Below are 15,504 nucleotides of genomic sequence, written 5' to 3'. Positions count from 1 at the left end.
AACTGTTCTTGGCCCTCGTGCAAGCACGGCCTCTTGCTAGCCAAGAACTGAGAGCTGGGAACTGGCTTTTTACATGAAGAGGGAGGGGTGGGGTAGGATCTGCTTTTTCCCATAGCAAACACACACTAGCTCTGGTGGGGGGGAGGGTGTCTTTTCTGAACTGACAGATAAAATCGTATATATTTATCATGTACGACATGTTTTGAAGTGGCTATACAACGTGGACGGCTGATTAGCATATGCATTATTGCTTCACGGTGATCATTTTTGTGGTGAGAACACTTTATATCCACTCATTCATATAAATTATAAATTCGAGAATATAAATTATAAACTATAATCACATATTTTACAGTAGACCTCCGAACTTAGTCCTTCTTAGCTAACTGATAATTCATGTCCCCGGACCAACATCTAACTCCGCCAACCCCTAGTAACCAGCATTATACTTTCTGTTCCCGTAAGATCGACTTTTCTAGATTCTCCACGAGTGAGACCACACTGTACTTAACTTTTGGTGCCTGGCTTATATCACTTAACATAAGCCACCCCTGGGGATGTATCCAAAGGAGGTGAAACCAGCACATCAAAGACACATCCACACCCATACGTATTGTAGCACTATTAACACGAGCTGAGAAATGGAAACCACCTAAGTACCCACCAATGGATGCATGGATTAAGAAAATGTAGTCTATAGACATAATGGAATAGTATTCGGCCATTAAAAAAGATGAAATCCAATTGTCTACAATAGCATGGATGAACCTGGAGGGCATGGTGTTAGGTGAAAGACACTAGGATTGCTTTCATCTCAGAACTGCCAAGCTTCCTACAAGCCCTCCCCCAGGAATGGGATGTTCTCCCCTTGCAGAATACACAGTCAGGGCACCCCCAACCTGAGCTTTTGCTTAATAGGAACAGACAGAGAACAAGAGGTTGGTGAGGAGGACTCAGGACACAAGAATGTAGAGAATGAGGAAGATTCACCACTAAGTGTGGCCGACAGGACTGCCCGTGCCAGGGGCTGAGTCTCCAGCCTCTCCTGTGGTGCGGCCCACCCTGCCCAGCCATTCCCCCCGGCCTTTGCTTACTCTGTCCCTTGCCTGAGTATCCTTGCCCACTGGGGTCCCTACAAAAACCAGACTAATGCCCCTCCCTTTCCCTACCCTCTCCCAGACAGGCAGAATTAATCCTACTTACCCTGCGCCACCATTGGGCGGGACCACACCTCTGAGCACGCTCTCTGGGGTTGAGCACCAGGCCTGGGAAGCAGTGACAGAGGCCGCAGACCCGGGGCCTGACAATGCCTTGTATTCGTGCGCAATTTGTAAGTTTTGTTCCAGGCAGCCCCATCCCCACCGCCATCACTATAAAAGGACTCAGCTCTGCGCTCCACCCAGCAGCCCCCGGAGGTCCGTCTGCTCCTGGGCGCTGGACCCGGCCGGCTGTGCCCCGCTCACAGGGGCCCCCGGTGCATCTGGGCCCTTGCCACAGGTTCCTAGTCTTCTCTGTACTTTACACACATTCAGCTGGGCTGGCAGCGGGGCTTGCAATAGAAAGACAATAATCCCCACGTTCAGGACCCTTGCGTGACATTGCGCATCAGGCTGACAAAAAGCCCCCCAAACGTCACCTCACCACGCAGGCATTTGCGGCCGCTTGTCTGAGCTCTAGCGCAGCTCCTGACTGGGGCATTTGCAGCCCCCGGGCCTCTGGCTGCCCTGAATCCCAGCCTTGTTCCCCTGTCGGAACCGTGGCACCGGAGGCTATGGCTTCCCGGGCCATCTGGGAACTCTCTGCCATCCCCAGGGGAACTGTGTCCTAAATGTGAATTTAGCGTGAGCGGACGTGCCCACCCTGCCCCTCTGTTACGCCTGCCCCAGAGAGAAGACGCTGACGTCACAAGGCCCTGGGCTTTCAGGACTGGAGGAGACCCCAATACAAAGCCTGGTCTGTCCTGCGCCCAGCAGTACCTGGGAACAGGGTGACTCCCTCCCCCCATCCTTGTTTGCCTGGGATTACCCAGGGTTGGCTCTGAGAGTGACATATTCCAAGAAATCGCTCCATCCTGGGCAAATCGGGAGCATTGACTGACTTAGCCGGGAGCAAATTCCCCAAGGTCTCACCCCAAACTTCATGAATCAGAATCAGAAACCCAGCGGTCTGTTTCAATGAAACTTCTAGGTCTCCAGGGCATGCCCTGGGCAGCTGCATCCCTCTCCTGGGACTGGGATGGGGAGACATCCCAATGGGAAAGTAGCAACTCACCTGAGCTCAGGCAGCAGCGGGGGGGGGGGGGGGGGGGGCAGGAAACGGGGCTGCCTCCGCCCCTCCCAGACGGGGAGCAGAGTTCCCAAACAGAAACCAGTCCGCCCAGTAACTTCCATCGATAAACAAGGTTATGAGAAAAAGCTGCCAACGAATGGACTGCTGCAGGCCAGGCACCAGCTGCGGCCCTGGGCCTCAGGGAAGGGGGGACGGCCACCTTCCAAGAGGGCTGGGTCCCGCCAGCCCTGGTGCATTTTGCAGAAAGTAGAGGTGTGTCAGATTCTGGGTACCCTGTGAGCCAAAGCCGGGAGGGAGGAGTCAACGGCAAGCAGAGGCCAAGAAGAGGACCAGCTGCCTCTCCTTTACCTCCTGGACTGCTCCTCTGCTTGCTGCCTTCTTAGAAGTCAATTCCCTTTCTTCCTTGCACAGGGCCTGACAGGACCCCCAGGGCCCCCTGGGGTCTGCCCCCTGCTGGCCAGCCAGACCTCATCACCGCTTTCTGTGACTCTGGTACCAACCTCCTAACTGTTCTCCTAACTGCGCCCAGTGGCCCCATCCCCTCTCGGCCGCTGCCCTTTCTGAAATCAGTCTCCCCTCCACACCACCTCTTTCCTGGGGCTCAGCAGCAATCAGGGCCTGGATCCCAGCCCCTGAGCTTGTCTAGAAGGCAGCTCCTGACCCTATCCCTCAGTAACCCTGTGTCTTCCACCTTCCAATCACACCTGCCTGCGCCCCTCCCCGCTGGACACAGACAAGGGGGCTGGGGGGGGGGGCTTACTGGAATCTCTACTCCTAATTCTTTTAATCTTTCAGAAAGACAAAATTAGCTAAGCGTGCAGAGGGGCACATCTGTAATCCCAGTACTTGGAAGGCTGAGACAGGAGGATTTCAAGTTTGAGGCCACCCTGGGTAGCTTAGTAACACTCTGTTTCAAATTTTAAAAAGAGCTACAGATGTAGCTCAATTCTCAGAGAAAAAAAAAGGTATGGGTCTCACACCCATACTTTTCTACCCTCACATCAGGGTGAAGTTAGCCCTGTGTAATAGATTATCCATACATACAGATAAAGACGCTACACGTGTGTTGGTCTCTCATGTAAACTAAGTCTGGAGGTGAGCGGCCCGTGGATGCTCTGGCAGCTCCAAAATCATTCTCTCAACGTACGCTCTGCCCCTTTTCAGCCTTTGGTTTCCAGCCCATGGCTCAAAAGAGCTGCTTGAGCTCCAGCCATACATCAGCATTCCAGCCAGCCAGAAAGACAAGGTAAAGAGAGGCACACTCTTCTCACTTTAAATATACCTCAGATTATTAGAAATAATGATGTTCAGACCCGGACGTGATGGCGCACGCTTGTAATCTCCATCCTTGGGAGGCTGAGACAGGAGGATCCAGGTTTGTGGCCAGCCTCAGCTACTTAGTGAGGCCCTCTGCAACTCAGTGAGACCCTGTTTCAAAATAAAGAATAAAAAATAGGGGAGGGGGTGTAGCTTGAAGGTCAAATAGCCCTGGGTTCCATCCCCAGACCCGCAAAAAAAATAAAATAAAATAAAGTCTCTGCTAAGCCCTTCACAGAGATCATAACATTTCATCTTCCAAACAGCCCTAGGATGTAGGTATCATTATTATCCGCATTTACACATGAGGACTCTTCTTTTGCAGCACTGGGGATGAAACTCAGGGCCATTCTATCTCCGAGCAACACCCCTAGCCCTATTTTTTTTTTTTTTTTTGAAACAGGGTCTCACTGAGTTGCAAAGGGCCTCACTAAGTAGTAGCCGAGGCTGGCCATGAACCGTGATCCTCCTGTCTCAGCCTCCCGAATGCTGGGATTACAAGCGTGCGCCACCACGCCCGGCTTACACATGAGGATTCTAAGGGAGGGGAGGTCCGGTACCTGCTCACAAGATCACACTGGGAGGCAGGCTTCTGAGTCTCTTGTATTTCTTCCTGTCAAACCACTGGGCCGTCCTGGACCTGCCTCCTCACCTGGGAAGTCGAGGGTCCAGGGACAGACAGGGCAGCCTGAGATATCACCAAGGGCCAGCCTGGGAGGTGGTCAAGGTGCATTCCGGCACGGTGCTCTGATCCGGGGCTCATGCAGATGCCTAAAGAGGTCCTGTTCAGGTGGTGCGTAGCACAGATTCCAGTGCAGCCAGGCCGAGTGTGTAATCCTGTGTGCATGCATATGTGTGCGTGCATGTGTATGTGTGTGTACACGTGTGTAGGGCAGGTAAACATGTGTCCTATAGCCCTGATAAGACAGAGACAGGTGTAAGAGACAGTGCATAGTCTGTATTTTAGACCCATGTCAGGGGGGCCAAAGTAAGACCCAAAGGTCTAGAAAACTCCACCCAGACTGACCTCTATTAGGTGTCCAAAGGCCTTCCAGTCTCCTTTATCTTTGCCGCAAGCCCACCTGGCTGCAGGGACTACAGAGGCCAGGAGCTCACTGTGGGAGGGTGGGATGGCTCCCGTGGCATCCCCTGGCCCAGCACGTGCGTTGTCGCCTGCAGGCCCAGCAACCATGGCGCACTACAAGACGGAGCAGGACGACTGGCTGACTGTCTACCTGAAGTACTTGCTCTTCGTCTTCAACTTCTTCTTCTGGGTGAGTGGACGCTGCGCATGCGCGCTGCCCGCGCCTGCGGGAATCCGGTCACCTGGGTCTTGGGCGAGTCACCACCCCAAGGCTGATTTCTTCCCAAAGAAAGGCCGCCCGTGGGCAGGTCCCGCCAGCCTCACAGCTCGTGCTTACCTTCGCTACTGCGGGGTAGAAAAGATTCCAGTCTGCAGGCGGGCGTGGAGTTGGGGCGCACGCACACCCCGCCCAACTAGCAGCGCCATAGAAGACCAACGCGCTCGCTGCGCCAGCCGCTCGCAAGGAGGGTCCAGTTCTTTGCCTGGTGGAAATTGTGGCCTCCTGGAACGATGGCTCGTTTTCTTTGAAGCCTATTTGCCTTCTGGGGTTCACACCCTTCAGATCCAGGGCAAAGACACAGAAGTTTTGGGGGAGGCCGGGGCTGCCACTGGCTGAAGTGGGAAGGTCTCCAGAGTGACTCCTCCAGGAAGGAGGTTGAGCTTCTCCAGAGCAGTGTAGCCTGTCACTAAAAGCAATTATCTGGGTAATTGGGAGCAAAGCCCCTTGATCCCCCCTCAAATAGCCTGACTCTGAAAGGGGTGTGATTAGATGCCCAGTGTCTAAAAACTACCAGCAAAGCAAGTTACCAAAAAGTAGAGCTATGTATCCTGTTACGCAGGGTAAGAGAGACCTCCTAGCAGTGTCTATTAAATTCTCAATAAGGGTCTAAGGAGCATCTCAGTAAAACATAGCTGGGAGGCTAAGTCTCAGCCCTCTGGCTCCTTCCGGAGGGAGCTTGATCAGTTTGGGAAGGACCATGATAGAGGATTTGTGGTGGGGTGGACACGGCCGGGCAAGGGTTTTGAAAAGAACAGACATCTAGTCATTAGATGCTTATCTATTAAAAAGCTGAACAGCCCCGTGTTTATTTAAGTGTGTCTTGCAAAGTTCCGGAAGTGAACAGTAAATTATTTTCAACCTTTATCTTCCTGGGCAAGAATTTCCTGGAATAGTGAAAGCCTGGCGAAGAAGACAGTGGAATGATAAAGACATGTGTGGTGGACGTGGGCTGGGTGGGCTCAGATGGCTCCAATTCTAACAGATAAATCTGATAAGGTATTTAGGATTCTCACTGAGTAAGCATATCTTTCCTCCTCCCCTCCTTCCTCCCACCCCTCTCCTCTTCTCCCCCTCCTCCTCCTCCTCCCTCCTCCCTCCTCCTCCTCCTCCTCCTCCTCCTCCTCCTCCTCCTCCTTCTTCTTCTTCTTCTTCTTCTTCTTCTTCTTCTTCTTCATGTGTGTGCATTTATTTTACTGGGAATTGAACCAATGGGGTTCTACCATTGAGCTGCACCCTCAAACCTTTTTGTTTTTCTTTTTTGGTACTGGGAATTCAACCCAAGGTTATTCCACTTCCCAGCTACATCTCAGCACTTTTTATTTTTATTTATTTGTTTATTTATTTATTTATTTTGAAACAGGGTCTTGGCTATGTTGCTGAAGCTGGCCTGAGAGCCTCTTGTCTTCGCCTCCCAAGTACTAGGATGACACCCGGCTATAAGCGTTGCCTGTTTAAGAATGTGTTCTGTTCCCTAGCCAGGTGTGGTGGCGCACGCTTGTAATCCCCTCGCTTGGGAGGCGGAGACAGGAGGATTGCGCTGGTTCGGAGCCAGCCTCACTGGCTTAAGAGACCCTGTTTCCAAATAAAAAAAAAAAAAAATATATATATATATATATATATATATATATATATATATATATATATATAATAGGTCTGGGAGTGTATCCCCGAGGTAGAAGGGCTTCCAGGAACCCCAGTACCACCAAAAAAAAAAAAAAAAGAACGTGTTCCCTGATCCTAAAAGTTTTATGCACCCACTGCGGACCATCTCTAAAAGACTGGAAAGTGAGCTCACTCTGTTGACTGCTTAGGGCTGTTGCAACAGGACCACACCTGGGCAGGATCCAGGCGGCCGCCTCCCTGCTGTGGCCTTGAGTGGCTGCTTCCCTGGAGACTATTTTCATTAGATTAGGATCTTGCCCTTGTGACCTTATTTAACCTTGCTTAACCTCTTAAAAGCCTTATCTCCAAATGCCAACACATTAGGCTGGGGCTTCATGGTAGGAATTTTGGGGACACACAACCCAGTCCATCACAATAGAGTTTGAACTTGATTCCACACTAGAGCCTGGGTCTTCCCAGCATGCTCTGGGCAGGCCTCGGGTGGTAATCCTCCCCTGCTACCCCATGCCCAAGGCCTCCTCTGATACGCTCTGCTCCAGATCAGGGACCACAGATGTCCCCACTTTTACACTGCCTTTGCCACCCTGCAAAGCCAATGTGCTAGGCCTCCTTACGCGGCGGCTGCCTGGGAAGTGTTCTCCTTCCCCTCTCTTTTCCTACAGGGCTCCCAACACCCCACGATGTTGTTCTCTAATTTATTATTTTAATTAGCTGCTGGGCTGTGTTAATAATCAAAACTTTCCCAACCTCCCAGGAGCTCTGCCAGGCTCTGGAAAGAGTCTGGGGAGGCTGCCTCTGCGCTGGCGACCTGTCCCGCCTGAGCTTTGGCAGGGGTGTGGAGCATCTCGGGAAGCCCCTGGGACCCCATAAGGGAAGCCTGCAGCCAAGGCAGATGGCAGGAAAGATGCAGGGCTGGAGCCCCAGCCAGGGCGGCGCAGGGGGCTTGAGAGCATTATTTCAGGAGGCAGGAAGGTCTTTCTACTTCCATCCCAAAGCTAGAAAGCCCTTGATTTCCCAGGTCATCCCCCACTGAACATGGCCTCGGGGGTCACAGTTGAGCTGGTGCCCTTTTGGTCCGCACAGGGCCGTGGCAGTAAACAGGCGAGGCAGAAGCCTCTGTGGTGGCTCTGAGTTCCCCTGCGGAGCGCGGCAGCCTCTGCCCACCCCCAACACCAATGGCTCGCCTCCCAGGCAGAGCTGCTTTGTGTGGTAAGCAGCCCATTTGGGAAAATGGACACTGAACAGGACATGAAAATTCTACCACTGGCTAGTTATGGGGCCCAAGACGTCTCTTCTCTCTGGGCTTTACTTTCTCCATCCCTGGGTTGCATTCAGTTCTCTCCCGCCTTCCCTCAAAGTTACAGGAGATTCCCTGCATGTAGCTCTTTCCTGGACACTGAATGAGGTTTAATAGAGAGGCTAAAAGGGGAAACACACCGGTAACAAATAAAAGAAATAGACTGTGATGCTGTAACTATGGAAACATGCACGAGACACGGAGCTAGCAGGGAAGACAGAAGGATTTCCTGGGTGCAACGCGTGGATGGCGTCAAGGAAGGTCTCTGCTAGGTTCAGAAGATGCACAGGCGACCTTATGATCCCTCCCAGCCCCGACCTGCAGTGTGTCCTGTGAGGTTTTGCACTTGTTATAATGGGAGATGGGATAAGGGAAGAGAAGAGAAGGAAGCAGTGTTCTGATTTATCTTATCAAGGGCTTTTTAAAACCAAAGAGCCTCAGAAAGAATGCTTCTGAGGGAAAAATGACCCTTAGCATGGCAAAGCCCATCCTTAAGTTTTGCTCACACAGCTGGGCGTGGTGGCCCACACCTGTAATTCCAGCACTTGGGAGGCTGAGACAGGAGGATCACAGGTTTAGGGCCAGCCTCAGCATGTTAGCAAGATGTTCAGTAACTTAACAAGACCCTGTTTTAAAATAATAATAATAAAAAATAGCCAGGCATGGTGGTATGCTCTTGTAACCCTAGTACTTGGGAGGCTGAGACAAGAGAATCATAGGTTTGAGGACAGCCTCGGCAACTTAGCAAGCAGCAAGACCCTGTTTCCAAATTAAAATTAAAAAATAAAACGAGGCTTGGGACTGTAGCTTGGAAGTAGAATGCCTCTGGGTTCAATAATCCCCAGAACCAAAAAAAAAAAAAAAAAGAAAAAAAGCAAGAGAGAATAACAAACATTAACCTGGCAACGGAGATCCCTTGAATGGCACCCCCTCCTCTGGGATCCACACCAACCCTCTAAATATAAAAATGGCCCTAAATCAGAGAAGAGAAATCCTCATTGTTATCCCCAGAACGTGAGCAGTCTAGGTAGGGAGAAGACACCATTTCCAAAGCCCTCTGTCCAAGCCCTACCCTCCATGTCCCTCGCTCTGCGGGGGGCCCCCGCATGCCAGACTGGGCCCCAGGGCTCCCGGGGTGCAAGGAGTGCTGGGAAGGGGGACCAGAGTGCCGCAGGAGTGCACAGCTCACCTGCCCAGAGACGGGAGCAGGCGGGCCACTTGAAAGGGGCCCGGAAGGGTGTGCGGGAGTTTTGCAGAAGAGGCAGGACAAAGGTTACCCTTGAGGATGGTGGGAAGGAATAAGCCCAGAGAGGAGAAGCTTGGCCTTTGACCCAGACCCAAGCTCACCCCGTTGACCTCAGTTAGTGGGCATCCACACTCTGTTAGTAACTGCTTGAGTCATCCTGACTAAAGTCCAGGCGTGGAGGACGGGAAGTAGCCGCAGATGAAGCCAAAAACCAGGCCAGGGCAGATCTTGAAGAGGCCCTGTGAGTGAGGCTGGGCTCCGTGCTCCAGGGGCTCCCGGGGCCTGGAGTTTTCTCAGCAGTGGACGTGGCGCAGCTCAGCAGGGGGCTCCCCACGCCTTTGGGTGGAGCAGGAACTCAGGAGGACCAGAAGTGGAGAGAGGGAGGCTGATCTGTTCTCAGATCAGCAGCCTGGAAACAGACCGGTCACACCTGCTCCCTGGGCATCCTGACCCTCAGCTCAGAAACCCCACGGTGGTTTGAGCCACAAATGCTTTTGGACCACTTTTGCCTGCTTTCCCTCGGGCCTGCCGCCTGCGTTCCCACAGGCCCCGGGCCTGCAAGCTGCTCAGGCTAATCCTGGTCCGCGTTTTGGCAAGGTTTCTTTTCTATAAACAGGCAGTTCCTAAAATTACACGGCGTGAGTGACCCACTCTGCCCCTCGTGGCCTGCTGTGTCCTCGTTATCCGGCGTCACCCTCCGCGGGGTTTTCTGCCTCATCGACCACAGGCCGTGGCTTTGAAAAATGTAGTTAATATTCCACAGAAAAAGCAGCCCCGTTTCCATGAAGAGCCAAATCCTGTTGACACAACTCTATGCAAATGGCTGCGTGACAGCTCAGGGGGCAGAGCTCTTCCCGCCCTTTCTGATGACTTTGGCGGTTTCCAGTGGCCCGAGTGACTGCCAGGAGCCACTGGTCCCGGAGCATCCTCCCGGAGGCATGCAAACAGGAGGCTGTCCTCTGCTACTAAACAGGGACTTTGTGTGTGTGTGTGTGTGTGGTACCAGGGATGGAATCCAGGGGCATTCTACTGCTGAGCTACACCCCCAGCCCTATTTTTTATTCTTTATTTTGAAACAGGGTCTCACTGAGTTGCAAACGGCCTCACTAAGTAGCTGAGGCTGTCTGCAAACCGCGATCCTCCTGTCTCAGCCTCCCAAATGCTGGGATTACAAGCATGCGCCACCATGCCCGGCTCTAACAGGACCATTTTACCTGCATGAAGGACCTTAGACACGGTCCCATCCAGTGCCACAATTTACAGATAAAGACACTGAGGCTTAGAGGGACCGAGCATAGCACAGCCAGCGGGCACGGCAGGATGGGCCCCGGGTTGCCGACTTCCACCGTCCTGTGAGCCAGGCCAGCAGTCTCACTTCTCCTGTGCAGAGGAAAGATTAGTTTCTCAAAAGCTGACCAAGTCCCAAGCAGGAGGGCCCCTGACCGACTGGAAAGCCTCGCAGCTAATCACACCCAGGGTCCCCTTCAGACACTCACTTTTCCACCAGATGTCACACTCTGGGGGTGGGCGGGCATCTCTGCAGATTCAGACTTGTGTCTCGATTTCCAGCATGGAGCTGTTGTCTAGACCGTCATCAGGGCTGTGTCTCTAAACCTCACCCAGCGGCTGGAGACTCAGCTGTCACCCCAGCCAGACCGATACTGCGCCTCTCCCTGGCTGCGTTTTTCATAGCCCCTAACCCTTCTCCTGGGAGCCACGCACTGGTCTCCTTTCTTACATTAACTGGTTTTTGTCCCTTTTGATGAAAAATTCTGTTCCTTTTTATTTATCCTGGACCCCAAAGCTTCCGCTGTAGATGGGAGGAGATGATGGTGTTCCAGTCCTGAACAAGTGTTCTGGGTAATTGTTTCCCAGAAGAGAGAGGGGGCCCGGAGCATCAGGAGACACTTCCTGGGAAAGTGAGTCCTGTGTGGTCTGTGAGACTCAGCAAAGCGCCACCTACTGGGGGAGAGGGGTGGACGGCTTCCCCCACCCTCACACAGCTCATCACGAAATTAGGCGGTGATCCTTAATGGGCCACTCCCTCCCCGACATGCCGGTTGGCCTGAGATGTTTTGTTTTTATTTTATTGCTCCCCAGGTAATTGTGTCGCCAGGACTGAGGGGGAGACACATCTACACAAGGGCTTATTATGTGATGCCAGAATAAACTTTCAGAGAATAGACCTAGACCAGAGTGGTTGTTTTATGTAAACGACTTTCTCTAGACAGGGGATTCAGATCTTATCAGAGGCTCAGTGGGTTCTATGTCCCCCAATAAATTAATCTTCCCTGGGCCAGTGGCTGTGGATTCAGCTCCTCAGCCTACACTCTGGTCTGGGGGATAGAGGGTTAACTAGCCTAGTAGAAAATGGATAGTGTGCCTATTTCTATAAGGAGACTATACCCATTAAAACGCCAAGTTTTTCATCTTTTTGCTGGAGTTAGATCAACTCAGCGTGGTCACGTTGACTAGCTCATGCTGTTCAAAATCTCTTCCTTGGCACTGTTACATGCCTTTGATTAATAAAAAATGAGAGTTGAATTATTACTTAATTAATGCACTGTGTTTGGTAGGCAAAAGCCCTCAAAACAGGTAATCAGAGGGGTCCTTAGTGGCTATAGATGGGGAACCACCGATCCAGTATAAGGCCCTTATTTGAGAGACGAAGAAAGCCAGGCCCAGACAGATTACAGTCCCCAAGTACCAGGGACTTGCATTAGGTCACAGAGCTAGTTCTACAAAGTTGAAACTCGTCCAAGTCTTTCAGGCACCCTGTAAGGGACACAAAAAATTATGCGTGGCATATTCTGCTGGAAACCCTGGTCATGGACATTGGCCAATGGGCATTTCTGTTGGACAGTGATATCCGTTGTCTAATTCTACCGACTAGACTCAGGGAATTCCTCACTGGTCATGGACCAGTTGTGTGGGCCGCAGATAACCTACATCTACCATGTATCTCAGAGAACCCAAGACAGCATCGATTGTAAGTTACACTATTGTTTTGGGTACCACTAAGAAAAATTGCTGCCAGATATAATTGTAAGATACCATCAATCATAACCTGCATCTCAGTTTTGGAGAGGGAAAAAATGTGCCTCATGGGATGGAGGAAATACGGCACAGTGGCCTCTCTAGTCCCATCTGGAGCATCCCAGCTGGGGCTCTGTGTGATGTCCTCCTCCTTCTCCCTCCATTTCTCTTACCTGGTAGAGGTGACGATGGATATTAAATGGCCTTTCGAGGAAATCACGTCTATTTAAAGAGCAGAAGTGGAGAAGCAGGCCCACCCACTCCCAGAGATCTTGGGACAAAGTTTTGGATTTTCCCCCAGAACGTGTGGCTCTGAGTTCCAACTCTAAGACGCTCTAATGGTGCTCCTGGGAACACTGTTAACATTCTCATTCTCGCCAAGCCTCAGTTTCTTCACCTCACAACAGAAAAAAAAAATGTGCTCTGCCCCTATGCTCACAGAACAGGGACAACGCTGAGAAGAAGACACGACAGAGTGTGTGGAAACTGAGGCACGTAGGTGCCTGGCCCGCGCTGATTGCCAAGAGCCACCTTCCACATGCCCAGCTGCGGTCCTGACTGCCCAGGTCAGAGAACAGAGAAACGGCAGAGTGGAGCCCCCTGGAGAGTCACTCCATGGCCTGCAGGGAGCCCCTCACAGAGATGAGCATTGAAGGAGTGGATGGGGATGGGGCAGGGGGGCGTAGGAAGCACCCACCATCCATCAGAGCTAACAGACCCATCCTTAAATGGAGACAGACTGGGAGGTAGGCAGAAGCCCACCTTCTCAGGAGCAGGTAGCAGAAATGGCCACAAGTCCCAGAGATCCTCTCTCCAACCCTGGGCAAACTCCCCTAAAATTCCACACCTGCCACCGTGGAGATACTCACGCATGCGCACAACCCACTTTTTTTTTTTCTGCTGAGTCTGACAGTCACAGAGAGCGTCATTCAGCCTCATTAACCAAGCAAGCTGAGCCACCCTGGCCTTACTTCCCAGGTCTACTCTTCGTCAGGAGGCAACCCTCAGGCCTGCAAATCAGCAGTCCTCTCCCTGGCCCCTTCTCAAGACCAAAAGGGAACAAGGCAGTTAGCAAAGAAGCAATCTCTCTTCCTGCCACCCTCCCATGGAAGAGTTTATGGAGTGCACAGACCGCTGATGGCTGGCGGAGCCGCTGTGACCGAGTGGGCAGGCTCTGGCCCTGCTGTCTTGTCCAGGCCCTCGGGTAATCTAACTTTCCTCTGTGGACCAAACATAAGGATTGGACAAGGAAGGCATATGAAAGCGTGCCTGTGGGTCAAGTGAGGACAAGAATAGAGAAGCCCTGGGCTGGCCGGGAACTAGGGAGGTGAGGGGCCTCGTATGCCCACAGTTGTCTCCCCTGCCTCAGCACAGGGCTTCAGTAGGCATCCTAGTAAGAAGCGTGGACGTAGCGGGCACATCTGGATTTTAAATTCGATTCTAAGCCAGGCATGGTGGTGTACGACTATAATCTCAGTACTTGGGAGGCTGGGACAGGGGGATCGCAGCCTTAGCGATTTAGCGAGACCCTCAGTAACTTAGTGAGATCCTGTTTCAAAATAAAAAATATAGGGGCAAGCGCTGGCGGGGCACCCCTAGGCGACCCCCTTTCCACCCGGAAGGACCCTGTGGTCCGGGCCTCTGGCCCCGACCCTGGGCAGGTGGGCAGGTGCTGGCGGGGCACCCCTAGGCGACCCCCTTTCCACCCGGAAGGACCCTGTGGTCCAGGCCGACCCTGGGCGGGTGGGCAGGCGCTGGCGGGGCACCCCTAGGCAACCCCCTTTCCACCCGGAAGGACCCTGTGGTCCGGGCCTCTGGCCCCGACCCTGGGCAGGTGGGCAGGTGCTGGCGGGGCACCCCTAGGCGACCCCCTTTCCACCCGAAAGGACCCTGTAAAAAAGGAAAAGAAAACGGAAAAAGGAAAATATCAGAGAGGGGTCAAGGAGGCCATGGCGGATGCCAGGATACTGGAGATGCAGACAAAACTTATCCAAATGAACTGGAATTATTGGAAAAATTCCCCGCTAAGGAGGACTGCTTCCTCTCTACATTGTTAAGAATCTTGGACATCACCTGTAAGGAGAGAGACTTTAGCGGAGACCAAGGAGACCAAGAGGCAGTGCTGAAAGCGGTCTCCGCATTGGCGGTGGAGACTTGATTCAGAAGAAGCAGAAATCGGAGCCTACCAACCTTATTTATTTTTTTTATTTTTATTTTTTTTTGGAGAAATTACACCAAAGGTCGAATGCTACCATCGCGCATGCTTAGGAACACTGGACAACATTCAGAGTGGAAAAAGAGCTTGGGAAAGATTTGAAATGGTGGAAGCAGTGGCAATGGCAGTTGGCAGCACTTAGGGGAGGCAGAGATCTGATGCATTATACCTGGAACCTTTGAAGTAATGACCCCAGAGGCAGAATGCTCGAGAACATGGGACAAATGGTTGGGCGAAGAGGGTGCTCGGATTAGAGCCTGCCAAGGGGTGAGGCCGGTGACAGACACAGCAAAGCTGGGATTGGAGCCTGTTGTGAGGCAAGGCTGCTGCTGGAGCCTCCGAGGCCAGGATCGGAGCCTGCTGAGTGGTTAGGCCAGTGGTGGGGCCAGTGAAGCCGGGATCGGATCATGCTGTGAGGCAAGGCCAGTGCTGGGGCCTTCGAGGCTGGGATCAGAGCCTGCCCTGAGGCAAGGCCAGTGCTGGGGCCTCCGAGGCCGGGATTGGAGCCTGCTGAGGGGTTAGGCCGGTGCCAGGACCAGCAGCCGGCATTGGAGCCTTCCGTGAGGCAAGGCCACTATTGAGGCCTCCGAGGCCGGGATCGGAGCCTGCCGAGGGGTTAGGCCGGTGCTGGGGCCAGCGAGGCCGGGATCGGAGCCTGCCCTGAGGCAAGGCCAGTGCTGGGGCCTCCAAGGCCGGGATCAGAGCCAGCTCAGGGGTTAGGCCAGTGTTGGGGCCAGCGAGACCAGAATCGGGGCCTTCCATGAGGCAAGGCCGCTGCTTGAGCCAGCGAGGTCTGGATCAGTCCACCGGGTAGCCGGGCCACAACTGGGGCCATCAAGAGTGGGATCGGTATTTGCAACGCGGCATGCACAGAGAAATATCGCAGAAAATTAAAACCAGATGCTTCCCCTAATCAGCAATAACTAGGAGGAAAGGGGCAACCAGCAGTGGTCGAGCTATAGAAAGGGCCCTATAGTAAAGCAATTAAGGTGACCAATCAGAGGGTATGGAATAGGGGAGGATGGAGCCTCTTTAAAAAGCAGGAGGTACATAAACATATGTATCAAAGTTAATCACCAAACAAGCATGGGATCAAGGGAGTGGGAGGGAGTGGAAT

The 15,504-nt window shown here is 52.7% G+C and overlaps 1 protein-coding gene across 1 annotated transcript in view; it reads left to right on the top strand.

Annotated features, from left to right (window-relative positions):
- Positions 1 to 4,787: 4,787 nt before the first annotated feature.
- TSPAN11 (tetraspanin 11) overlaps positions 4,788 to 15,504 on the top strand; it is a gene marked incomplete at its 3' end in the record, with an annotated part of 38,311 nt that continues 27,594 nt past the window's right edge. Inside the window, exon 1 of the mRNA XM_080706103.1 lies at positions 4,788 to 4,880. Coding sequence (XP_080562229.1) covers positions 4,797 to 4,880 — 84 coding nt within the window. The 5' untranslated portion in view covers positions 4,788 to 4,796. The remainder of the gene's footprint in view (positions 4,881 to 15,504) is intronic.

This window comes from Muscardinus avellanarius (genome assembly GCF_963383645.1).
Source record: "Muscardinus avellanarius genome assembly, chromosome: 11".
In the NCBI taxonomy this organism is placed as follows: Eukaryota; Metazoa; Chordata; class Mammalia; order Rodentia; family Gliridae; genus Muscardinus; species Muscardinus avellanarius.
This window is presented reverse-complemented; position numbering and strand designations above follow the sequence as displayed.